This window comes from Ambystoma mexicanum, chromosome 1p (genome assembly GCF_040938575.1).
Source record: "Ambystoma mexicanum isolate Mex_15411 chromosome 1p, UKY_AmexF1_1, whole genome shotgun sequence".
Taxonomy (NCBI): domain Eukaryota; kingdom Metazoa; phylum Chordata; class Amphibia; order Caudata; family Ambystomatidae; genus Ambystoma; species Ambystoma mexicanum.
In genome coordinates, this window is record NC_090921.1 from 1,097,667,406 (window position 1) to 1,097,693,578 (window position 26,173).

General features: G+C 48.9%; 1 protein-coding gene across 1 annotated transcript in view; it reads right to left on the reverse strand.

The window, feature by feature from the left end:
- Positions 1 to 26,173, reverse strand: part of LOC138569204 (butyrophilin subfamily 1 member A1-like) — a 259,914-nt gene that overhangs the window by 103,042 nt on the left and 130,699 nt on the right. Inside the window, exon 3 of the mRNA XM_069647015.1 lies at positions 9,671 to 9,703. Within this exon, the coding sequence (XP_069503116.1) occupies positions 9,671 to 9,703 (33 nt within the window). The remainder of the gene's footprint in view (positions 1 to 9,670; positions 9,704 to 26,173) is intronic.

Consider the following 26,173-nt stretch of genomic DNA (forward strand, 5'->3'; position numbering starts at 1 on the left):
TCATCCTGGCATCTGAGCTTGCTTGTTGTTTGCGCGCGCTTTTATGCTGCGCGGGTCCACGTACGCCTGCTTCCTGCTGGCGGACGTGTTTCCAGATTACCGTGACTTTTTGGGCGCGTGCGTGTGGGTGTTCCACGCATTTGCCTCCTGTACTTCCCCACCCACCCCAGATTTACACGTACCCCGCTCGCACAGGCCCAATCACGTGTAAAACTTCACACGAGCCCAACTTCCCGAAAGCCCAACTTCCCGTGAGCCCCTGAAGTACACGTACCCCGCTCGCCCAGGCACAATCGCGTGTGAAACTTCCCACGCACCCACGAAATACACACTATTGTTGACAGAGCGGGTGTCCGTGTTTGTCGCGTACCCCTTTGCACGTCATTTGTCCTAGAGGGCCACAGTATGGGAAATTAATCAGAGCTGTATATACATGCTTTTTGATAGCGCACATTTTTTTAATGCGCAGGGACGCTACCGCTTGCCTTCGTGTGGCGGACATGTGTTGATGTACATAGTTGACTTTTGGTTTGCGTCATGGAATCGCCATTTCACTGCTGCGGGGTGGGGGTGCAAGGGGACATGAGTGGGGGCCTGCTGGCAGGTGCCCCTGCACTGCTGGGATGTGGGGGTGCAGGGGGACATGAGTGGGACATGAGTGGGGGCCTGCTGGCAGGGGCCCCTGACTGCTGGGGGGTGGGGGTGCAAGGGGACATGAGTGAGGGCCTGCTGCCAGGGGCCCTGCACTGCTGGGGGGTGAGGGTGCAGGGGGAAATGAGTGGGGGCCTGCTGGCAGGTGCCCTGCACTGCTGGGGGTGGGGGTGCAGGGGGACATGAGTGGGACATGAGTGGGGGCCTGCTGGCAGGTGCCCCTGACTGCTGGGGGGTGGGGGTGCAGGGGGACATGAGTGGGACATGTGTGGGGGCCTGCTGGCAGGTGCCCCTGACTGCTGGGGGTGGGAGTGCAGGGGGACATGAGTGGGACATGAGTGGGGGCCTGCTGGCAGGGGCCCCTGACTGCTGGGGGGTGGGGGTGCAAGGGGACATGAGTGGGGGCCTGCTGGCAGGTGCCCTGCACTGCTGGGGGGTGGGGGTGCAGGGGGACATGAGTGGGACATGAGTGGGGGCCTGCTGGCAGGTGCCCCTGACTGCTGGGGGGGTGAGGGTGCAAGGGGACATGAATGAGGGCATGCTGGCAGGTGCCCATGACTGCTGGGGGGTGGGTGTGTAAGGGGACATGAGTGGGGGCCTGCTGCCAGGTGCCCCTGACTGCTGTGGGGTGGGGGTGCAGGAGGACATGAGTGGGACATGATTGGAGGCCTGCTGCCAGGGGCCCCTGACTGCTGGAGGGTAGGGGTGCAAGGGGACATGAGTGGGGGCCTGTTGGCAGGTACCCTGCACTGCTGGGGGGTGGGGGTGCAGGGGGACATGAGTGGGACATGAGTGGGGGCCTGCTGGCAGGTGCCCCTGACTGCTGGGGGGTGGGGGTGCAACGGGACATGAGTGGGGGCCTGCTGCCAGGTGCCCCTGACTGCTGGGGGTTGGGGGTGCAGGGAGACATGATTGGGACATGAGTGGGGGCCTGCTGGCAGGGGCTCCTGACTGCTGGGGGGTGAGGGTGCAGGGGGACATGAGTGGGGGCCTGCTGGCAGGTGCCCTGCACTGCTGGGGGGTGGGGGTGCAGGGGGACATGAGTGGGAAATGAGTGGGGGCCTGCTGACAGGTGCCCCTGACTGCTGGGGGGTGGGGGTGCAGGGGGACATGAGTGGGACATGAGTGTGGGCCTGCTGGCAGGTGCCCCTGACTGCTGGGGGTGGGGGTGCAGGGGGACATGAGTGGGGCATGAGTGGGGGCCTGCTGGCAGGGGCCCCTGACTGCTGGGGGGTGGGGGTGCACGGAGACATGAGTGGGGGCCTGCTGGCAGGTGCCCTGCACTGCTGGGGGGTGGGGGTGCAGGGGGACATGAGTGGGACATGAGTGGGGGCCTGCTGGCAGGTGCCCCTGACTGCTGGGGGTGGGGGTGCAAGGGGACATGAGTGGGAGCATGCTGGCAGGTGCCCATGACTGCTGGGGGGTGGGGGTGCAAGGGGACATGAAGGGGGGCCTGCTGCCAGGTGCCCCTGATGCCTGTGGGGTGGGGGTGCAGGGGAACATGAGTGGGACATGATTGGGGGCCTGCTGCCAGGGGCACCTGACTGCTGGGGGGTGGGGGTGCAAGGGGACATGAGTGGGGGCCTGCTGGCAGGTGCCCTGCACTGCTGGGGGGTGGGGATGCAGGGGGACATGAGTGGGACATGAGTGGGGGCCTGGTGGCAGGTGCCCCTGACTGCTCGGGGGTGGGGGTGCAAGGGGACATGAGTGGGGGCCTGCTGGCAGGTGCCCCTGACTGCTGGGGGGGTGGGGGTACAGGGGGACATGAGTGGGGGCCTGCTGGCAGGGGCCCCTGACTGCTGGGGGTGGGGGTGCAAGGGGACATGAGTGGGGGCCTGCTGGCAGGTGCCCCTGACTGCTGGGGGGTGGGGGTGCAGGGGGGCATGAGTGGGACATGAGTGGGGGCCTGCTGGCAGGGGCCCCTGACTGCTGGGGGGGGGGTGCAAGGGGACATGAGTGGGGGCCTGCTGCCAGGGGCCCCTGATTGCTGGGGGGTGGGGGTGCAAGGGGACATGAGTGGGGGTTTGCTGGCAGGTGCCCTGCACTGCTGGGGGTGGAGGTCCAGGGGGACATGAGTGGGGGCCTGCTGGCAGGTGCCCCTGACTGCTGGGGGGTGGGGGTTCAGGGGGACATGAGTGGGGGCCTGCTGGCAGGTGCCCCTGACTGCTGGTGGGTGGGGGTGCAGGGGGACATGAGTGGGACATGAGTGGGGGCCTGCTGGCAGGGGCCCCTGACTGCTGGGGGGTGGGGGTGCAAGGGGACATGATTGGGGGCCTGCTGACAGGTGCCCTGCACTGCTGGGGGTGGGGGTGCAGGGGGACATGAGTGGGACATGAGTGGGGGCCTGATGGCAGGTGCCCCTGACTGCTGGGGGGTGGGGGTGCAAGGGGACATGAGTGGGGGCCTGCTGACAGGTGCCCTGCACTGCTGGGGGGTGGGTGTGCAGGGGGACATGAGTGGGACATGAGTGGGGGCCTGCTGGCAGGTGCCCCTGACTGCTGGGGGGTGGGGGTGCAGGGGGACATGAGTGGGACATGAGTGGGGGCCTGCTGGCAGGGGCCCCTGACTGCTGGGGGGTGCAAGGGGACATGAGTGGGGGCCTGCTGGCAGGTGCCCCTGACTGCTGGGCGGTGGGGGTGCAGCAGGACATGAGTGGGACATGAGTGGGGGCCTGCTGGCAGGGGCCCCTGACTGCTGGGGGGTGGGGGTGCAAGGGGACATGAGTGGGGGCCTGTAGGCAGGTACCCTGCACTGCTGGGGGTGGGGGTACAGGGGGACATGAGTGGGACATGAGTGGGGGCCTGCTGGCAGGTGCCCCTGACTGCTGGGGGTGGGGGTGCAGGGGGACATGAGTGGGACATGAGTGGGGGCCTGCCAGCAGGGGCCCCTGACTGATGGGGGGTGGGGGTGCAAGGGGACATGAGTGGGACATGAGTGGGGGCCTGCTGGCAGGTGCCCCTGACTGCTGGGGGTGCAAGGGGACATGAGTGGGGGCCTGCTGGCAGGGGCCCCTGACTCCTGGGGGGTGGGGGTACAAGGGGACATGAGTGGGGGCCTGCTGGCAGGTGCCCCTGACTGCTGGGGGTTTGGGTGCAGGGGGACATGAGTGGGACATGAGTGGGGACCTGCTGGTAGGTGCCCCTGACTGCTGGGGGGTGGGGGTGCAAGGGGACATGAGTGGGGGCCTGCTGGCAGGTGCCCCTGACTGCTGGGGGGTGGGGGTGCAGGGGGACATGAGTGGGACATGAGTTGGGGCCTGCTGGCAGGTGCCCCTGACTGCTGGGGGGTGGGAGTGCAGGGGGACATGAGTGGGACATGAGTGGGGGCCTGCTGGCAGGTGCCCCTGACTGCTGGGGGGTGGGGGTGCAAGGGGACATGAGTGGGGGCCTGCTGCCAGGTGCCCCTGACTGCTGGGGGGTGGGGGTGCAGGGGGACATGAGTGGGGGCCTGCTGGCAGGGGCCCCTGACTGCTGGGGGGTGGGGGTGCAGGGGGACATGAGTTGTTGATCATATTGCAAGATGACATGTGCCTTGGCTGGGGGGCATGCCCATGGTGGATGGGCTGCCTGCGGGACATGACATGGGGTGCAGGGTAGTCCCCTGTGGTGTGGGCTGCCTGCAGGGGTCGTGGAGGGGGTAGAGGGGACACCTGGGAGGACCCACACTGCCAATTCACGTGTAGGACTCCCCGCGCACCCCCAAAATACACGTTCCCCTCTCTGACAGCAAAATCGCGTGTGAAACTTCCCGCGCACCCCTGAAATACACGTACCCAGGCCAATCGCGTGTGAAACTTCCCGCATACCCCAGATTTACACGTACCCTGCTCGCCCAAGGCCAATCGCGTGTGACACTTCACGCGAACCCCTGAAATACACGTACCCGCTCGCCCAAGGCCTATTGCGTGTGAAACTTCCCACGCACCCCCAAAATACACGCACACGCTATTTTTCACACAGCGGTTGTCAGTGTTTGTCACATACCCCTTTGCACGTCATCTGTCCTAGAGGGCCACAGTATGGGACATTCATCATGGCTGTATATACGTCCTTTTTGTCAGCGCACATTTTGGCGCACATTTCTTTCATGCGCAGGGACGCTACCGCCTGCCTTCATGTGGCGGACGTGTTTAGGCCTGTGCGCGTCTTTGCCCGTGTGCTGGTTTGCCCTATTCGATTCCATGAATACGTGTTGTAGGCGAGCATGTGGGCGTTCCACGCACTTGCCTCCTGTACTAACCCCCGTGACGCCCTCATTTTCACGCGTTGTTCCCCATTCCACGTGTCACGCTCCGTGTTACGCCTACTTTTGTTGTGTGCGCCGCGCTATGTGCGCTTTCGCTGTGCGCTTAGCGCACGCGGTTTGAAGACGTGTGCGCCAGCGTGCGCCACGCAGTATTTTGGCACACATCCTGGAATTTCCTTGCGCACGGACTTCCATGAATTGCTGTGCGCGGGTTTCGCTGCGATTTTCACACTGGCACTGCGATTCGCACGTTTTCGCACGCTTGCGCTGAAAATTTCAGCACACATTATTTCCATGAATCGACCCGTTAATCTCATTGACATTATCAGTCTCATATAGAAGGGGAAAGAATGTTATGAATTTCCCTCAGTAAAGACTCACATAAATTGGTGGGGGGTGATTAACAATTTGGTCCATCATGCGTACAGTGAACAGGATAACCCCATTTCCGGAGAGGTCTGGGATAAACATTTTGAATATCTTTACAGGCACCCAGCAAGACTTGTGTCAGAACCACTCATTAACTGTTCATGGGCTTTGAAATTGAATGTAGGGAAGATAGGGCCTCCAATTCAAGGGCAGTGGGGCCCAATGGGCTATCCAATGTCCTTTTAAATTCTGATACAAGAGTCTGGGCAATCGTTTTTTTAATTTATTCACATCAGTGTTGGCCAATAGAGCAACCCCAAGCTCTTGGAAACGCTCAATGATTATCCCAATCTTCAAGAAAGGTGACAGGAATGATCCACTCAACTACCGACCCATATCACTATTGGATTGTGAAAGCAAGATCTTCGGCAGCTTAGTTTTGCAGGAGCTGGAGGCTTGGGTGACCGCTGCTGGACGCCTCACAAAGTTCCAGACAGGCTTAAGGAAGGGCCTTTCCGCATCATTGAACGGCTTTGTATTGACATGTATTCAAGAATATGCATGAGGCGACAGCAGATTTCTCTAATGGTAATTGAATTTTCAATGGCCTTTGACTCAGTCAACCGCTCACGCCTCTGGGTGAAATTGCAGGCTTGGGGTATCCCACAATCGTTGTTGGCAATTCTGACCCATTTATATAGGGGGTCAGTCTTACAAATCATATTGAGCAGGCAGGGGACCCTGTCTCAAGAGATTTGCACCCACCAATAGGGGGCTGAGGCAGGGTTGTGTGTCGGCCCCCTGCCTGTTCAATCTGTATCTGGCTGACTTGGAAGAATATTTGAATGGTGTGAGCTTTGTCTCGCCTAGGGTTGGGGAGCTGCGAGTTTCGCACTTGACCTACCCTGATAATGTAGTATTGTTAGACAGTACACAGAAAGGACTACACATACTTGCCAGTGTCCTAGAAGTGTATGCAGAACTAAATGAATTAGTAATTAACTGAAAAAATAAACGTGCTAAGATTTTGCAAATTTATTAAAAAGCCATTGGGTTTCTCATGGTCACTGTGCAATGAACCTGTTGTTCCAAAATGTATTCTTACTTATTTGGGTTTTGTTATCCATACTAGCCTTAACAGAGGAAATGCAATTGGTAGACTAAAGTTAAAAGCAGCTCAATTGGCAACTCAGATGGAGAGGATTAACGTCCAGTACTGTAGATTCTTACTTGTTGCGGTATTCAATTTTTACAGACTGAAAGTAGTGCCCATGCTTAGGTATGGAGTGGAAATTGCTGCTGTCTTTTGGGGTTAGACTGGAATGAGATAGAGGTGATCATATGGAGGAAGGCCTTAATTCTGCCTGATTGTTTGCCAATTGTCGCTTTGCGTCTAGAGTTGGGTCTATCCTCTCTGTCTTACATCCTCAACTGGAAAATATTGTCCCCGTACAGATTATTATTAAGTCCACCTCACGGCTCTCTGTACAGTGACTTGGGAGCTGTAAAGGAGCATGCGCATGTTATCGTTAGCTCTCTCCCCCTCACCTCCATCATATTGGAACAGCCGCTAAAAAGCCTTATACGGGACACCATGTATCGTCCCAATGCCGCATCGAGTGTACGAGAAACGCTTGCAGACAACCATATCAAATTCACTCTCATACTGAGAGGGTGAGAGGATGTCAGCACGCACCTATGGACACCATGGAGCGATGAGTGAAATGTGACAAGGGCAGAGTGACGTCATGAAGGAGACCTACGAATACACACTCAAACAATGTGAAAATATACAACAATGAAGATGTAACTGAAGCAACGAGAGAAACATGTTCTTAAAGATGAAGAATTCATATATACAAAGAATATTAAGTAAATTGCTGACCAATGAGTATACATACGCAGAAACACAAGGTAGATGTGACATATAGAAGCTTGCTTTAGAGGAAAACATAGGAAAATATGACGTGGTTAGGGTGGCCATAATGAAAAGATGGACGCTGGACTCGTATTAGAATCATTCAAGCTACCTCGGAGACAGACCAGGGTTGTAGAGTTAGAAGACGATGGAAGAACATCTTTGTGTGCAAAACAAAGAGGAGTCTATGAGTTTAGGATCAAGAATGCTATTTCAAGGAATAATTGCAAGGTACAAAGGGAGTCAAAGGATAAGCCATACGTAAGAACTATTTCTCTTAGATTAAGGAAAGTAGAAACATTTGCAGAGAAGCAATGACACCCAGTGTAATTGAATCAAATAGTGGTAAATAGGAGGTCGAAATGGACAAATTTGCGGTTTCCTCATACGTGATTCAGCAGTCGAAAAACGAGGGCTATTCATTAAGCTGTGAATGAAGATAGTGATGTGCCTATACTCCCTGAAAATTCCCAGAACAGAGAACAGGCTACAAGGTCAACTACAAACGAGAAGCTTTGGTTTAGGGCCTGACTAATGAGAGATGATGGATTAATTGGGAAAGCGGGGAGTAGTCTGATGTTACTCAAACACCTGGGGTCCATTCTCCGTGTGTGCTGCTAACAAGTAAAAAGTTGAAGGTTGGGGTAGCATGCCAACCAATCAGATGGTCTATGAGGCAGCATGTTATACAATGTTGCACGGGCCAACCAGCTGCTATTTTCTCATTTTAATCAGTATTATACCTATTTAGAGGTGGTTCAACGTGTGCCTAACAGATAAGGGGCAGCCAATGGTGTTATTAACATTATGTATCCTATAAGTAGACATGTTTCTCTAACCAATCCCTCCCCTCAATAGGTTTTATGGTTTGCCACGTAGATGACATCATAGGTGATGTACATCTGGGTATAAGACGCTGTATAATCAAGTTTATGTGTGAGTGTGTGACTTCTGCCTGATGATTGCCATATTGCCCTACTTTATGCAAGCTCTTAATAAAGTAATATTTGCTATATTCTTTAAGTCTGCCCGGTTATTTGAGTCTGAGATCTTTATTGGTAATTCCATCTAGCACATGAGATGCTTTAAGGTCTAGAGCACATTTTGGCAGCGGTGTGGATGGTTCAGATCTAATCGACCTATGCCCAGATTCAGACCTTCAAATTTTTGACAGCTTCCACCATTAGCCAGAAGACTGCACAGCTTCCTGAGGAGAGCGGTAAGTAAAAACATGTGTAAGAAGATACGGTTGGCAGGTCCCCCTTTGATAAAATTCCTGTCCAGTCCCCGCAGGTGCACCGCGGACTGAAGGCAAACCGGTCAATTGGGGAAGAGTCGATGCCGAGGGACTAGAGCTGAGCCACAGATGTAAGCAGGACATCGAAGTTGGCAAAAATAGGGGGAGCGACTGTGTTGTAAATATATGCAAAAAGGTAACAGGATTTTTGGGGAATAGAAAGAAGAGAAATAAGATACCTCAATTAGTGGTTCGAAGAGGGAGGAAGGGTACGCACTAAAAAAGACTCCAAGTCAGGTGTATTAAGGATTCCTGAGGCAATGTCCAAAGAAGAGTGCGTATCAAACTCCAAGATGGAGTAAAAAATTTGATGAGATACCTTTACTGAAGATAGTAAAGGAAGGCGTACGCATAAACTTAAAAAGGGCACGTGTGTGGGGTTATAAATATGTCACTGTAAAGCTTTTATTGTGTTTAAACTAATAGATATAAAACAACAGTCAAAAATTAAAGTGATTATTAAATTCTGTAATCAAGAGATTGACCTCAATCAGAAGGATAAAAATCTGAAGAAACTAATAAATAAAGAAGAGATTCTTAAAATATCAATAATAAAACAACGAGATAGCAGAAATTGATAGGAAGTGTAAACGAAGGAACAAAAAGAATTTCACTGCATAACATTTTGTTTTAAGGTGTAGCTGCAAAATATAGATTTTTGGATAAATAAGCGGCAATTGATGGTGCTTGCTCAAATTGATCCAGTGTGGTATTTTTGATAAAATAAAGAAAAGAATGAAAGATCAAACACTTAGATTATACCAGCGTGCCTCCTTCTGGAATTCTCATGAAAACCACAAACCCCTGAGAGTACATGAGCTCATTAGACAACATGTGAACAGCTTTCTAAAACCCAACAGAAAATGGACACATACAGGTTTTCAGTGGTCTGTAGAGGGTTGGGTAAAAGGTATTATAAACTAACCAATGGAGTAGCACTATTCCTCAAAATATAGTCCTGTTCACAGAGACAACAACTTTGATGTCCTGTTACACCTATTGCCATTTAGCAAACCATGGTATTTTCGCCTTCTTGATGGAAGTGTGGCATTTTTCTTCATCTCAGAATACCAAATTGCTGTTTCAACATTCCCTGGAAACAAACGTTGAGTAGGACAACATAAGGGTAACTTCTTGCAGTCCCAGCCCTTAACATAACATACATGAATGTAGAATGAGCAGCTACCTACCTAGTTCAACTTCCAGATCACAAGCAGATTTCCCTGTTGGAAGAAGAGAGAACCAACACTCATTTGCTGTTAGGAAAATGTCAAAACCTCCTGACAGTATGATCATGCACAAGCACAACTTAGTAATACAGGTGTTTCAATGTCAATAACTCCTTTATCAAGACACATTTCAAATGTTCTTGACATCTGACTGTAAGTACAATGCAACTCCCTCCTCTTCATTCCCAATTCCCAATTGTCTATGTAGTGTTAATGCTTTGAGACAATTTACATTCCGTGATTTCATTTTATAAATGTACTTGCGAGACACCTTTAGAAATGTTGCTCTTCTCCCTCACCCTAAACGCCTAGCCAATCTACCTCCATCTGCATCTGCCAGAAATCTTGCCATTCGCTTTGATTCTTCCCCTTCTTTCTCAGCTCATATTTCTGTTACTGCCCGCACTTATCAATAACAGCTTTATAACATCAATGACACCCTTCCCTTCCTCTCCTTCCATGCAACTAAATCCTGTTTACATCCCTTGTTTTTTCCAGATAGGATTACTGTTTTTTTTGTTACTGGATCTTCCTCCCTATTAACTTGCTGCCTTAAGTTCCTCAGTACGCCTCCTTCTTGGCCTATCTCCTCATCACTCTATTTGGTCTGCCCTTTCCTCACTTCACTAGCTTTCATTTGAAGGCTGCCTAACTTTTCACTTCCTTTGTGTTATATTGAAATCTTTACATGGCCTGGCGCCTACCTATATTTCTGCTCTTGTGTCTTTCTATTCTCACTCTGGCACACTTTGTTCACAATTTCAGTTTCTTCTTTCTGTTCCTCGTCCCCCCTGTGATTCTTCCTGCTTTCATGCCTTCTCGCTTCTTGCTCGAAGACACTGGAACACCCTACTGCTTTGCATTAGATCTCTCACCTCTTTTTCTCTCTTCAAGACTCGTCTGACAGACTATCTTCTTCCTACCACTACCACTTAATCATTTTCCGTACCTTGAACCATTAATGCATTATTTCGTACCGTCTTTTAAACTTGTTAAAGCGCTTTGGCGGAAATAAAATAAATACAAATTCAAATTGTAGGTATATGACTTTTGCCCTCTTGTAGAATTTGGATTTTCACCTTTCTGATAGGCAATTCTGGAAGGCAAGTGACCTTGATTATTGTTGCCCCATTAAACGGCAGGTCTTTGAGTGCTTTGTGACCCCCCAGCTCTCTCGTAAGGCCATTAAAAAACACATTTAGGACCATTCTCTTTCTTTGGGCCAATCAGCTTGTGTGCTACTATTTGCTGCTATACCTGCCAGTTTTCTGGTACTGCACACTGACTAAAATGATTGCCAGATATGGGAGCCAAGGGATTGGGGTTTTTGCCACAGGTTGTACCTTGACAGAAATCTACTAAGGTGGTTAAAGCTCTACATTTCTAATGTGGTCTGCTATCTCTTAGAATACTGTGGGGGGGAGTACACCCACTGATGAGGATATTTGAGCATCAAGACAAGTAAGTGTTCTAGGATGTTCTATGGGGTGGAGAGGCTGAACTGTTTTTGTGAAATCAAACGTCCTGCATTGTTCTTAACATTAACATTCGCTTTCATCTTCTTTTACTGTACTTGTAGATACCAGTCATAGATCATGTAGTAATTTCATCAAGAGGAGAATGGAAAAACTGTGTTGCGCTGAATCCTCTTCTGTCCTCAATACACAAGACTGAAGTCACAATAATATGCTGTGCTCAGTGATCTCTAGAATGGCCCCTTGAATAAACCATACTTTACTGTTCGTGGGTGGCCAAATAATAATGCTGTGCGGTAGGTAATTTTCTTTATCTGTAGATCATTTGCCAAAACAGGGACTTCTGGCGCTAATATCGCTAACCTCCAACTGGTACAAAACAATGCCCTTAGGGCCGCCACTGATATCTCTAAAAGGGACGACATCTCTGAGGTGAGGAGGCAGGTTAATTGGCTTCCTATTAAAGAGAGAATTGTCTTTCAAACCCACGCCCTTAAGCATAAATGCATCCATGATTTGGCACCAGCTTATATAGTCCAAAGAATAACTAAGCCAATCTCATCCAGGCCTATTAGAATGGCCTACACCAACAGGATTTCCATTCCTAAAACCCGGAGAGTTTGTGGAGGTGGTACCAGTTTCCCCACTATGGCTGTGTCGCACTGGAACTCTTTACCCACTCACATTAGGATACTTGACTCTCACATAGCCTTCCACAAAGCAGTCAAAACTAGGTTATTTGTATGATTCTGCACCCTTGTACTTGCTCCCATACCTCCCACATCTCGCCGTATGTGGCCGGATGTTAGCACCAGTCATTATGAAACCTACCTGAAATTGTATTGTATGCTAATATTGTAACTACCTATGTATGAATTCCTCAACCACCTGTAATTGTAACTAAGAAACTCAACTGTTGGGCCGCTTCCAATGTAACCCTGAGCCAAGCCTACTTAAAATCTCTTGTAATAGCGCCTCAACGCCTTTGGGCTGTAGTGCGCTCTACAAATACAAAAAATAAATAGTCAACAAAATAATTCACTGTTTGAGAAGTTGCTCATGGAGAAACAGGGTATAGGATCATGGAAATTGTACCTTGTGTGATGCCCGTTATCACAAAAAACTAGGTGATCCGAGGGAGGTCTGTCAGTTGGGGAAGGAACTTTACTTTTCATTCAGTGTTTCGCGCAGTGTTGATGAACAGTGTGGTTGTTTTTTAGGAATGTCTTAGGCTCTCTCCTATGATGGCAACAAGAAGTAGCAGGTGGTAAAAATAAAAATCTGGATCAAGAGAGGCAAGGACTTCACAGACGTGTTGTCTACCAAGAAAACATCCATTGTGCCTGAATATTTCAACAAGATGAGGTTTGCAAAGAGAAGACACATGTTAAGTAAGCCCCCACTGAAACACCCAGTGAAAATCCTAATCTGGGAAAGGATTTGAAGCAGAATTTACAGTCATCATTGATGGGGTAATGGACACATCATTATTCATGGATAACATAGTCTATGGGACAGTGATGCCACAAGTGAAAACATCGTATTGCCAGGAAACCTGCAAACTTATTTTATACTTATAATGGACAATGGCTCAACACATTTTTCAGCTGGATCATTTCTGATGAGCCAGGAGCTCCATTGGATCAAGATACTGCCTGAGGCACCTGACCTAAATCTGCAATTGGCCAATGCAAAAAATGGACTTCAAGTGGTCCTTAATAGGAATTAAGATTCAGCGAACATGGCAGCCTGGATCCCCTTGGCCCTCATAAGTGTTAAGTACATTCCCACCTCTTTGGCTTTAACCTTGGCAGGAGAACGACAGTAATGAAAACAAACTGTCATCATCTGGTTAAATAAATAAAGGAACATATGCAAAACGTTATGTTTGACCTTCCGTCAGAAGCAATGCACCAAACAGTACTTCCAGTGGTCGTTAAACATACCCCTTCTCCTAATGAAAATAAAGAACTCTGCCCTCTCTTTGATTATGCAAGGTCTTATGGTGGTGGCTTTCAATTATTGCACTTCAGGGATTTTTTGGGGGACAAAATAGCTGCAATATGTTTTGATGGAATGGCTGTTTCGGGCAAAGAAAAAAGCAATATGTCTAACATTCAATCCAAAGCAGAGTATTACGTTTTCTTCTAGTGAACTGTCTTTATTGTGGAGGATGGGGCACATGAACAGGGGTCAGTGTGATGATGTCCCATGTTTCATGTTAGAGAATAGGACTGAGGTAGGCTGAGGTGGCTGGATAGCATAACCTGCTATATAAGGTAGGCCTAGGAGGAGGTACATGGAGAAACCCCCCAACTCCCTCAACCCATATATCTAAATGTTTATATACACGTTAATCTACAGTAAGAGGCATCTGAAGGACACTCCAACGAGCACCAGAAGTCATGTAACTGTAATCAGTACATTGTCCCTGGTGTGCCTGATACTGGCCACTAGACCACTGCCCAATGCAGTTACTATATTTTTGAAGATCATGTCATGTGAGAAAGACATAGGCTAGTAAATTGCATTTGCTGGGCCACCTTGCGGACCACCAGCCAAAGGTCCCCTTGAACACACAGACACAAAGATTCTGGAGTGGTTTGCCAAAAAGACAACGGGCCTCATTATAAGTTTGCCAGTCTGGAAACAAGGGTGCCGGTAAAATCACTGGCACCCTAGTTTCCAGACCGGCAACTATGAGTCGGCCTGCCAAACCCACTGTGCCATACAGGTCTGACCCTGCCAGGCGCAGCGGGCACGTTAGGCAGAACGATCACGGAAGCACCAGCACCGTTAGCAACGGTGCCAGTGCTTCTATGTCCCCACTGCCATAGAGTCCTATGGGACTCTATGGGAATGGGGACTTACATTTTACCGGCGGCTGACTTCCCGAGCTGCTGGTCTTGGAATCTCCCGATGGCACCGGGAAGTCAGGTGCCGGTAAAACTTTACGAGTCCAGCAGCAACCCGCTGGTAGCACCAGCAGGGTTACTGCCGAACTCATAATGAGGCCCTATGTCAGAACAGAGGCCCGCCTCACACAGACACTTGCAAGCAGTACACCTCAAGCAAGGATCAAGTGCTCTCACCTCCTATGTTCTTGACGCCGCAGGACCAGAGCACTGTTGAATCGATAGAGAACAAAATGGCATACTGCCTTAAGGAGCTGCATGTGCATGTCAAAGAGATCTAGGACCAGTTAACAAGCAAAATTCAAACTGAGGAACAAATGCCATTCCTTTGTTAACACAAGTAAACAGCCCAATCAGTGTTCTCGCTGGCGGACATGCCTGGTATAAAAATGCACATGCACAGCAAGAGAAGTGGGATTTAGAGGTTGATGGTTCAGAGAGAGAGAGAGAGAGATTGATTGTGGATCAGTGCATTCAGGAGGTTGGAGGAGCTCAATAGATGGCAGAACCGAACAAGGGGGAGGAGAGGAAGAGAACTGTGGAAGTAGAAGGAGATCAACAAGGAGTTACATTAAGAAGGGTGCAAGCCAGTGCTGGGAAGGAGTTGAAGGAGAAGAGAAGTCCTTCAGAGGGTAAAAAGGAGGTGCCATCAAGGCAAATTAAAACAAACAGTAGAGGACAGAGGTGAATTAGAAGATGACTCATTCAGAGCGGAACAAGGCAATGCCAAAGACAGAGAAGGAGAGTCCAAGAAAGTGGAGGAGAGGAAGGTTACGAGGGGAGGAGAACAGGGTCAGCGCATTGTGAGTCATCAAGGAAGAAAGGCAGGAAAGCAAAATAGCAGCGAGGATGTGAAAAAAAGAGAGAGGCAGGAGAAGGAGCAGGTGCCAGAGACCAAGATGAGTGGCCTGGTAGAACACCTACCGCCCGAATGCTGGTGTAGTCTCTGGCAGAGTCTTCTAACAGCACTAGGAAACCTGAACCTGCGCATTCGGAGGGCTAAGATGATCTGGTGCTATATCCTTAAAGCTTTGAGAGTCTGTCTGCTACCCAAGGGTCCCACAACTCAGGGTTGGTGGAGAGTTACTCTGGGGAGAACAACAAATACTGCCATCTACCAAAGCAAAGAAAGAAGTGTCAGAGCACTCAAATATCCAAAGGCTGTGATTGGCTTTGTTTGTCCATCAGCTGGCAAGGCAGAAGGAAATTAAGGGAAAGACTGACAAACTACAGTCCTTAAGCAAGTTAAATTTGATCCATTGTTTCATTTGCGTTCCATATACCCCTGTTTTCATACTAAATCCAACACTTGTCAATTTTACTTGGTAAAATATACCCTTTTGATCTTCATATGCTGGTCTCTGAGTGTTCTGTTGATCCCTCATCTCTGACATATGGTGTTAAAAGTGGGATCAACAGTGCCTCAGAAAGGAAATTCCCAATACCACCCCTCTTACTGTAAGAGTGACTAGAGCCTCACCCCAAGCAAGCCCCTCTCAAAGTGCCACTTGGGTTGTTTGGCACGCTATAGTCTATATTGTTGTGGGAATATGGTCATTCATACTGGCAATAAGCCCTTAAACTATGGACTTATGTCTCCCAAGTCAGGATTGACTGTACACTGAGATTGATGTCATGGTGGCGGTCATGCACCAATATTACTTGGGGAAGCTTCTGGTTCCACTCATCAACCAGCATCTGCCCCTTTCCCGATAAAAATAGAGAATCCAATAAATCAGCTTATTTGTGAGTTCATGTTTCTCCTAGAAATGTAAGTGATACAAGGGTTGGGGAGGATGGGAAGTGGGAGAAAGGGCTCAGTTCATTGTGCTCCAGTACTCCCCACCCCCACAAGGATGAGAATAAAGAGGAGATGGGAATAAGTTCTCCGCTTTCCTGAGGGGATGATGATCCTGTCCTGTTTCATGATTTTTCCGAGACTCAAAGACATTATTTGTCATGCCTTCGTGCAGGTCCCCACAAAACAAGGACCATACTTTATTGGAAATAGGTGCCTATTCTTTAGGGAAAAAATAATGCCAAATTCGATGCAACCATGAAATAGCACATAACTTGTGATGATTCCACAATGACTAACCATCCTAAAGTTGGCTAATTCCAACCTATCGGCAAGACATTAAGGCATTGTAAAACCTCAGGAACACATCTTGAGTGGGTTCTACTGGTCAGGAATTCACCAAATGACCAAATGGTTTTGTGAGACTTCTCCCATTTTCCAGAAACCTACAGAATTGATGATGGATTGGTTCTGTTAAAGCTCTTACCAATATTGAAGCACTTTGCTCCCTTCTAGGCGTGGATATAATGTGACTTATAATCCCTCTGAAGGATGGGAACTGCTATATCCTGGTAGTCAGTGATTATACTATGTGAGAATCCTAGGGGTCTGTTGCTTGTCTTCATGACCATCAGTCTGGCTTCAGAGTGGCCAGAATCACGGAAACTGCTCTCCTGAACATACGTGAAGACCTGCTCTGAACCCTTGATTCTTACCTTCCTTCTGTCCTCATTCTCCTTGGTCTTTCTTCTTCTTTGACACGGTCAACCATGCTATCCTGCTCAAGCACCTCCGTGATAACCTGGGTATCACTGATCAGGCCCTGGCCTGGCTGACCTCCTTTCCCACTGACTGACCCAACTCGGGTCCTTCCTCTCTCTACCTGTGGTGTTCCTCAGGGGTCTAACCTTTCTTCCTGGCTGTTCAACCAATACCTGGTAACCCTTGCCCACTGCATTGCTGCTCTCTGCTCCAACTTTCAGTGTTATGCAGATGACACCCAGCTCTCTTTTAGGCTCCCCTCGGCCACCTCTACTCCTTCTCTCATTCCAGAGTGTCTGTCCACAATTCAGGAGTGGTATGCCGCCAGTGATCTCTGCCTTAATGCCAGTAAGATGGAGATCCTCATCATCGGAACACCGCTCCCTCCTTTCCTCCCTCTCTCTCTCTGGCCACCCACTCTGGGCCCTCTTCATGTTCCTACCTGTGAGGCTAAGAACCTTGGGGTCATCTTCTTCAACTCCACCCTCTCCTTCTCTCCTCACATCTCTGACGTCGCTAAGAAGTCAAATGATCAACTGCACCTCCTCAGTGGTATTCTTCCTTTCCTCACTTTCCCCCAGAACCTCACTGTCTCCAGAGCTCTGGTCCTCTCAAGGCTAGACTACTGCAACAGCCTCTTTCTAAATCTTCCTGCCTCTACTCTCCATCCTCTACAACTTGTCCAGAACAGGACTTCAAGACTTGTCCTTGGCCTCAACCCCAGTGATTGCATCTCTCCAGCTCTGAAATCTCTTAATTGGGTCCCAGTGGCAGCAAGGATCAAGTTCAAGGCTTTCTTGGGTCTGGGACCGCACTACCTTCAACTCTCTCTTCCTAAGTATCTCCCATCTCCAGCTCTCCGCTCATCCACCTCAAACTCTCTGAGGTTCAGTCGCTTTTCCAAGCAGAGGGTTGGGGGTACATCTCTTTCTTTGGCTGGGGCCTCCCCCTGGAACAGCCTCCCTGCCTCACTCAAACTTTAGCAGAACCATCTCTGGTTCCGGAAGTAACTCAAGACCTTCCTCTTCGTTTCCGCTTTCTCTCTTCCTCTCCCATGCTGATGACGCATCTGCTCTACGCACTGGTCACCAGGCCACCCTCTGAATTTGGGTTCACGTCCCTGCCTATCCAGTTGCACCTCGCACTGCCTCTTGGCTCACCCAGCACTTGTGGTCTGTATCTGTAACCCTACAGTCCCCTCTCTTCGCACTTATGAGCCAGCCGTTGGCTACACTTTCTGATAGCCTGCACTGAGCCACCAGTTGGCTGCACTCTTGATTACCTGCCCTTCTCCACTCCCTGCCCCCTTTGCATTTCTCCTCTTCCCTGCGCTTGCGCGATCTGAATGACACAAGACCTCCTTGTCTTGTCGCACCTGGAAACACTTGTGTACAGGTGCATTATAAATGCCATATCATATCCCATGTAGACATCGAGAATCCTCTATTCAGGTGGCCAGGGAAGGGCCATCACTTTTGGATCCCAACCCTGGGGATGAACAAGCGAGGGAGGATCACCTGGATAGGGGAGGCCAGGTTTCCCTCAGGAGAATACCCTAGGGGAGATGCAGTATTTGAACCAGACTGTGGTGGAAGAGGAAGTCCCAGATGCCGTCTTGGGATACCTTGACTCCCATAACCCAAATCCAAGTGACAAGATCATTAGATCTTGCACTAGCCATAATGAGCTCAGAGCAAGGAGGAAAGGAGCTAATTACCCAAGAGGGTGAGGGAGGAAGGAGTAAGTGACACAGGATCAGAGCACTGAGAGTAAGATTTCTTCATTCTCTCCATCTCATATGGAACACTACCTAAAGCCCTATATACATAGATCATCAGCAGATTGAAAAAAGGAGATAATTTCCTCCCGTGGGGACAAACAAAGCAGGAGAAATTCATATATCCCCTGCAATATCCGGATAAGGTGATCAAAATTTAGCTTATATCCTGTTATCCCTTTAAACACTCTCCTCTAATCTCGAGGGAATGTTTACAATGTCACACCATCTCCTCCTCCCCATTTCAAGTCAATACTGAGACGAGGAGGAGGCCACTAGGATCAGTAGAGATTACCCATAGGAATAACACTGGGAAAGTAAGGGAAACCTACTTTAGAAAAAACTACTGTCCCACTAATAGAGCCAGGCAGAGCCAGGCATTGGTAGGTAACCATTCACACCTGACTCCACTTGACTGTGTGTTCGGCTATAAAAGGTGTGGTCAGTCACAGAGACAGGAACAAGCTGGGGATGCAGTCAGGACCGGTGGAGGCCAGAAGCAGAGAGAAGCAGGAGTTGCAGGCTGGAGGAAGAAGGCACGCGGAGACGCTGGCCCATTGTGTGTTGGCTGCAGAGTGGCGAGGGAGCCGTGCCTCCTGGGAGATGGAGAACCACTGCCTGCATTCCGCAGGCTAGGTCCAGTAAAGTGCTTGTTCCCTTGGGACCAGTGACGACCCCAAGGGTGCCTGAGGGGCAGGTGGTGAGACCCTGATCGCAACCCTGCATTTTCTGGAAGAACCGCCTCTCAACGCGACGCTGCCCAGTGAGTTTCATGAAGAATGCAAGGGAAACTCGAGAGCGTGCGTTTAAATGAGAGCGGAGCGGGAGAAAGGCACGAACAGGAAAAACGGCACAGAATCGGAAAGAAAGAAAAGTGTTAAAGTTAAAAGTGAAAGTAAACCAAGAAGCTGAAAGTGCAGCGAGGATACAGAAAGCAAAAGAAAAGCAGTGAAAAAAAGCAGATTGAAGTGAAAGGCAAGTAAAAGCCAAATTGAAGCTGAAAGTGTGAGAAAGTGGAAAGAAGCAGCGAGTGGGCCGTAGTGAAAGAGTAGCACGAGAAATGTAAAGAAAAGTGCCTGGGGCACCCTAAAGAAGGTGTAAGTGTGCACAGAACAAAAGAGGGCGTACGTGTGCACGAAAAGGAAAGCAGATCACCAGAATGCCAGGGGCAGGTTAAAGAGGGTGCAAGTGTGCACAGAAAGGAAAGCAGATCAGCAAAGGGCCATGGGCACTTTAAAGGGGGTGCAAGTGTGTACAGAAAGGAAAGCAGATCAGCAAAGTGACAGGGGGACGTTAAAGAGGGTGAACGTGTGCACGGAAAGGCAAGCAGAGAGTGCAGGTGAGCACAGAAAGGAAAGCAGAAGGAAAAGGGATGCAGAAAGCATCTGAAGGAAGTAAAGCGGTAACAGAAGGATGTGAGAGCAAAGAGAGGGGCAAGAGGGTCAGAGTGGTCACACCTAGGAAAAGCAAAAAGCCTGGCGTTTTCTAGAGCCTCTGATTCTACCCCATGAAAGAATGGTTAGTGAATTTAAGACAGAACTTTAATAAATTATGTGTTGTTTTTGGAATGTGGAAGAGACCTAGAGCTTGGGGGAAAGAGACCATGAGAGGCCTATTTAAGAAATCAAAGTACGTCCCGATAAAGAACTGATTTTGTGTTTCAAAGTTTAAAGTGGCCTGAGCCTGGGGAAGGGAACCCTAGGAGGCCAAACCAAGTTAGAGACTTGTAACTTTTTGTTGCACTGGTAAGAGGATTAAAGCGTGGGGAAAGGAACCCTGAGACGCTTTCTTAAGGAACTGTGTTATTATTTTCCATGGTGTTTTGAAACTTGATGAAGCTGAAGCTTGGGGAAGGGCACCCCGAAGGACTTAAAGACACTGAAGGTAGTTAGAATAACTACAAGGGACCTGTGGGGAAGGTCTTACGAATAGCTTTGTGTGATATTGACCCAGCAGCACCTGGTAAAAAAAGACCACCTGAAACCAATTTTGGTTTCCAATTTTAGTTGTACCACTATGTTTCTTATTTTTGAAAAGACTTCCTATCACATTTTTCTATAGAGTGAGGACAAGCATAGGTTTAGACACAGACAGACTTTTATTTTGGACTCTTAGACAACGACAGCCATTAGAAACATCATTTGAGGGAATTATCCCTTTAGAGTTAGGGCCAGTCAGGAACCTTAAGAAATAAAGGTTTTCAAACGAACCCATTTGAGTTTGTGTCTCTCTTGATACCCATGCCTGTTTCACAGCTACAAGATATCCTGAGACCGATACTTTAAAGGACAACACTAACCAGACTCTCCAGAATCTTGTTCTGCATTTTTCCAGGCTGGCTTTCCCTAAAGATGTCATCAAAATGGATGAGATCATCTCACTACATATCAAGTCCCTCTGCATCTCCATCTATGGACCTCAGAATGATGGCTTTGTAGAACGCTGCAACCATACCTTTGTATTTGTTGAGGGGGTTGTTACATCAACTTCTTATGCTTTGCGACCTGGTTAAATGAACCCTATCTCGAGTGGTGTCGCAACTGTGAGGAACCGAGGTCAAGCCCCTACCTCCAAATTGTAATCAGTGTTACTGTCCTCTACATTTAATACATTTAATTGTGCCACACTCAAAGTTTATAGAGTAGAACTGTTTTTTTTTTATTTTTCACACTCTCATGTATTCAACCTCTCATTGGAGGTGTCCTTTGATTACACGGGTTTCGGCACAACTGGTGCCTTTCTCAAATCAGGCCCTGATTTGAGAAAGGCACCAGTTGTACCGAAACACGTGTAATCGAAGGGCACCTCCAATGAGAGGTTGAATACATGAGAGTGTGTCCACAGTGTATGTCATTCATGCCACTGTAACACCCTTTCATGACATTGGTGCCCAGACTATATATACTAGCTTTTTCACTGCCAATGTAAAACACATGATGCTGGTTCCCACAATATATATAAACATTCCACTCTAAATAAATGACAATAGTGGCCATAGCATATGTCATCATTGCCAGTGTTGTACACTTCCATGTTGCTGTCGCCCTCCGTTTCACTCGTCATTGCTGCGAAAATGCACTTTCATAGCACTGGAGCCCACAGTATAAATGATCATTGGCACTGTAATACACCTTAATGATGCTGGTGCACACATAGTATGTTGTTATTGCTCCTGTAAAACACTTTCATGACACTGTGCCCACAGTATCAGTCATCGTTGCTGTTGTAAATCACTTTCAGGGCTTTGGTGCCCAGAGTATAGGTGCTCATTGGTGCTGTAATACAGTTTCATGACAATGGTCCTCACGGTACATGTCACAGTTGCTTCCTTATTACTCTTGTATAGTGCCTCGTGCCCACAATATCAATCATCACTGCAAATTTAATACAATTTCATGATGATGGTGCCCACAGTATCAATCATTATTACCATTGAAATACGCTTTCATGATGATGGTGTCCAAGGTATCACTCATCACTGCTAATGTAATACGCTTTCATGACACTGCTACTCAAAGAATATGTCATCATTGATGCTGCAATATATTTTCATGCTGTTGGGCCCCATATTGCTGGAGGCTACTTGATCTGCTCCCAGTGGCATCCCTCTCTCACCACAAACAACACACACACACACACACACACGCCTGCTCAACACATACAGTCACAAATGCAAGCTGCCGTGAGGAAGAAGGATGTCAGCAGGCAGTGAGAGGTGCCAATCAGTTCCTCTCTCTGAGCCCTGTTTCTTGCCATGTCTGTGCTAAAGCCGGCTCTTCCATAATTGGTCGCAGGGCACCACTCTGCCACCTTGTATGGACAGTCAGCCCCCCCCCCCGCTTCCATTTTATATTGAATAAACTATCACATATTTTCCTCCCCTATCAGAATAATGCAAATCCCTCGAACTGGATGCTGATGAAGTTTTGTGCCATATTCAGACATTGACTGGTGTTCTAGCTATGCTGTGGCATTGTCATGCCTACTGATGGGCTAACATTTGATGCTACTGGTACAAATAGAGGTAGGATGCATGTTAGCCATCCCAAATTGGATGAACAAACACTGATCTGCCCCTGAGCTGTTCTCTTTATAATGTCCTGCTCCTGTGAGCAGGCAGCGCTTAGTCATTAGGTGTACAGTATTTGCCTTTATAATGTGGAGAGGGGTGAGCAACAATGGTAGGGGTAACCTCAGAAGTCTAGGAGTGGAGTATACGGCAGTCAAGCTATATTTATCGAGGATGAATCGAGGGACAGCACTCTGGCCAGGTTCACTTTACATTACTAGATGTTTAGATGTTTAGTCTTTTTTTAAGGTCACAGTGACAGGCTCTTCTCAGATTTCCCACAGTCTGACCTGAGGCACACAGGAATACAGAGCGAAAAGGAACACCGTGTTTTTGATCTTTCGTTTACACTCAACTTGAATTTCACAATTAACACATGCCTGACATCACATTGGCACTGTGGTGCATGGGTTTCAATCAGTGTGATGATTGTTCAGGTGATTGCTTTTGGTGCTTTAGCAATATTGTCATAGGGAAGCACTGAAGGGTAGAGCCAGGTGTTCAAATGGATGTGGATGAGGCAGGCGTGCGGACGGTGAGGCTAGAGCATGGGGACCAATGACTCTTGACAGCCTCAGAAACTCATTTATTCTATCAGTTTGAGGTGTGATCACCTATGGGACGTGAGTGGATTAGGGGCACAATTGTGGCCATCAGATTAAGTGGCAGGGGTGCCTTTCCTCACTAATCGAAGTTAACTTTTTTGAAAAACTATTTTTGATTCTGTTATAAAATAACAACATGTTTGAACATAATGTGGCCTGTCTCACCTGCTTGACCTCCACAGTCATGGATTCAAATTGGTAATTGGGCAAACGGGCACCTGTGTTCTTTTCTCTTGCAGCACGGTTTGGGGGTGAGAGAAGTGTGCTAACACGGGCATAAGCCAAGCAGAGGGGCGAAAAAGAGAGATTGTAGTTTCTGACAAGCCCATGTCTGGCTCAATGGTGTGGAGGAATGGGAGAGGCTCCCCTCAGACTCCTCGACTCTCTCGCTCATTCCTGACTGTCTATCCGCGATTCAGGATTTGTGTGCCTCCAACGATCTCTGTCTTAATGTCAGTAAGATGGCGATCCTTCTCATTTGGACTCCTGCCCCTGCTTTCCCTCTCTCACTCTGGCTGCCCGCCTTGGGTCCTTCCTGTGAGGCAAACAACCTCGGTGTCATCTTTGAATCTGCTCTCTCTTTCTCTTTATCTCCTCACATCTCGGACGTCGCCAAGAAGTCCCACTACCAGCTGCTCCTCAAAGGAACTCTTCCCTTTCTCACTTTCCCCCAGAGGCTCACTGTCTCCAGAGCCCTGGTTCTCTCTAGGCTGGACTACTGCAACAGCCTCTTTCTCGATCTGCCTTCCTCTACTCTCCACCCTCTGCAACTAATCCAGAACAGGACTGCAAGACTTATCCTTGGCCTCAAGCCCAGGGATCATATCTCTCCAACCCTGAAATCTCTCCACTGGCTCCCAGTTGCTGCAAGGATCAAGTTAAACACCCTTTGCATTGTCCACAAGGCTTTCTGGGCCTGGGACCCGCACTACATCCAACGCTCTCTTCCAAAATATCTTCCTTCTCAAGCCCTTCGCTCAGCTACCGACAACTCTCTAAGGGTTAGACACTTTTCCAGGCAGAGAGTTGGGGTAGGTCTCTCTCCTCTGCAGGTGCCTCCTTCTGGAATAGCCTCCCTGCCCCTCTCAAACAGAGCTAGACCACCGGAAGTTCCGGAAGCAGCTCAAAACGTTCCTCTTCTCCGCTGCTTTCTTCTCCCTCCCCTGCTGGCCGTCAGGTCCTGACCTACCTGTCCGCTGTACTGACTGGTTGCTTGGCTACCATCAGAGTCTCACTGAGTCCTGATCAGTCACCCTTGCACTGCCTCTGGCCCTACCAAGCACTTAGGGGCTGTAACTGTAACATTACAGTCCCTTGTTCGCCTTGCAATACCCAGAGCCACGCTGTCCTGGCTGCACTTACTCAGAGCTTTGCTGCCCTGTTTTTCCCTCCTATCTCGCTTGCACTTCGCCCCTCGCACTTGCAGGATCTGAATGACACAAGGCTTAGTAAGATTGTTGTCTTGTCCTACCTCTATCTTCCCTCCCTTGTCACGCCTAGAAACACTTGTGTACCGGTGCATTTTAAATGACTTATATCATATAATTTGATCACAGATGCCCAGAAGAATATACAATGCCGCAGTAAGAAACGGCTAGACTGGCAGCACCCAAATGGCAGTCTAGCCAGGTAATTCACTTAGAAGGACCGCTTTATCAGAAATGCCCAGTTAAAAAAAGTCACACCAAACTGAGGAATGTCTAGACTGGCTGCACCAAAATGAATCTCTAGCCAATAATACCACATATCATGCCTGCTTAACCTGGACATGGACAGCATTATGATTTGTTGCACAATCTTACCCCCTCCACACATCCGCTCTCCCTAACACCCCTACCCCAACCTCCAAAATCAGCTCCTTGGTCCAGAATTACCTCCATGCCACTCTTCCTTGTCCCAGAGCTTACATATGAGGCTCTTTGCCTCACAGGTAAGTACTGAGATGAGGAAGAGTGGGACTAGGAGTAATGAAGAGTACAGGTAGCTAAGTCAGGCATTACCTCCATGTACCTCTACCTCATCCCAGTACTTGTGTATGAGGCAGAGTGCCTTATACACAAGTACTTTCTCATACACACTGGGACAAGGAAGAATAGGGCTAGTAGTAATGAGTAATCAAGACATTAAACAGTATTGGTTCAACACCATTGAGTTGACTGGGATTCAGCACTCCCCCTGAAACTTTGGGCTATGTTTGTTGACTCGACCTGGCTGACCTTTAGAGCAGTTGCCAGACAGAACAGGGCACAAATGTTAAATGGCACCTGGGTTTCGTTGTTAACAAGAGCCCAGCTAATACTAACATAAAGCATTTTACTGTTTGTACCTGCTTTCAAATGCCAAATGTTTTATGAAATTGAAATCGTGATGTGGGTTTAACACTTGCATTCCAGGGGAGTGATTGGAAGGTTAGAGAGGGAACAGGAGACCACTCATTCTCACAGCAGTCCATAAGTGGGTGCTTTCAACCTTAAAGGAGAGAGTTAACTGCTTGTAACATTGAAGCTGCACTAGAACAGTCTCATTAAAATGAGTATAGAAATTAGATGCCCCCAAACAAATAAGTTTGCCCCTCCCCCACCGCCTATGAAGTTAACGCCTCTTCCAACATTTGAAAGGTTAGCCCCCCCGAAATGTAGGTTTTGTTGTGCCCCTGAATGCAAGCACACACACCAATCACCATATACACACATGCACACCTAGCCATTCATACACTTAAGTGTGCACCCTTTCACCATACAGGCACACACACCCAGGCAGCCACCGGTACATTTAAGTGTGCACCCGTTCACCATACACTCACACACGCACACATCATGGGGTTAAGTGGAGCCCTAATACTTCAAAATGAAATTGGGCCTCATTACAAATTTGCCAGTCTGGAAACAACGGTGCCAGTAAGCTTACCTGCGCCATTGTTTCCGGACCGGCATATTACAGCTCTGCGGGCAGTTGCCGTCCCACCCAGCAGGTCAGACCTGCCGGGTAGAATGCCACCCACCCGCAGAGTTTTCATAGAAGCACTGCCACCGTTATTAACGGTGCCAGTGCTTCCGTGGTCCC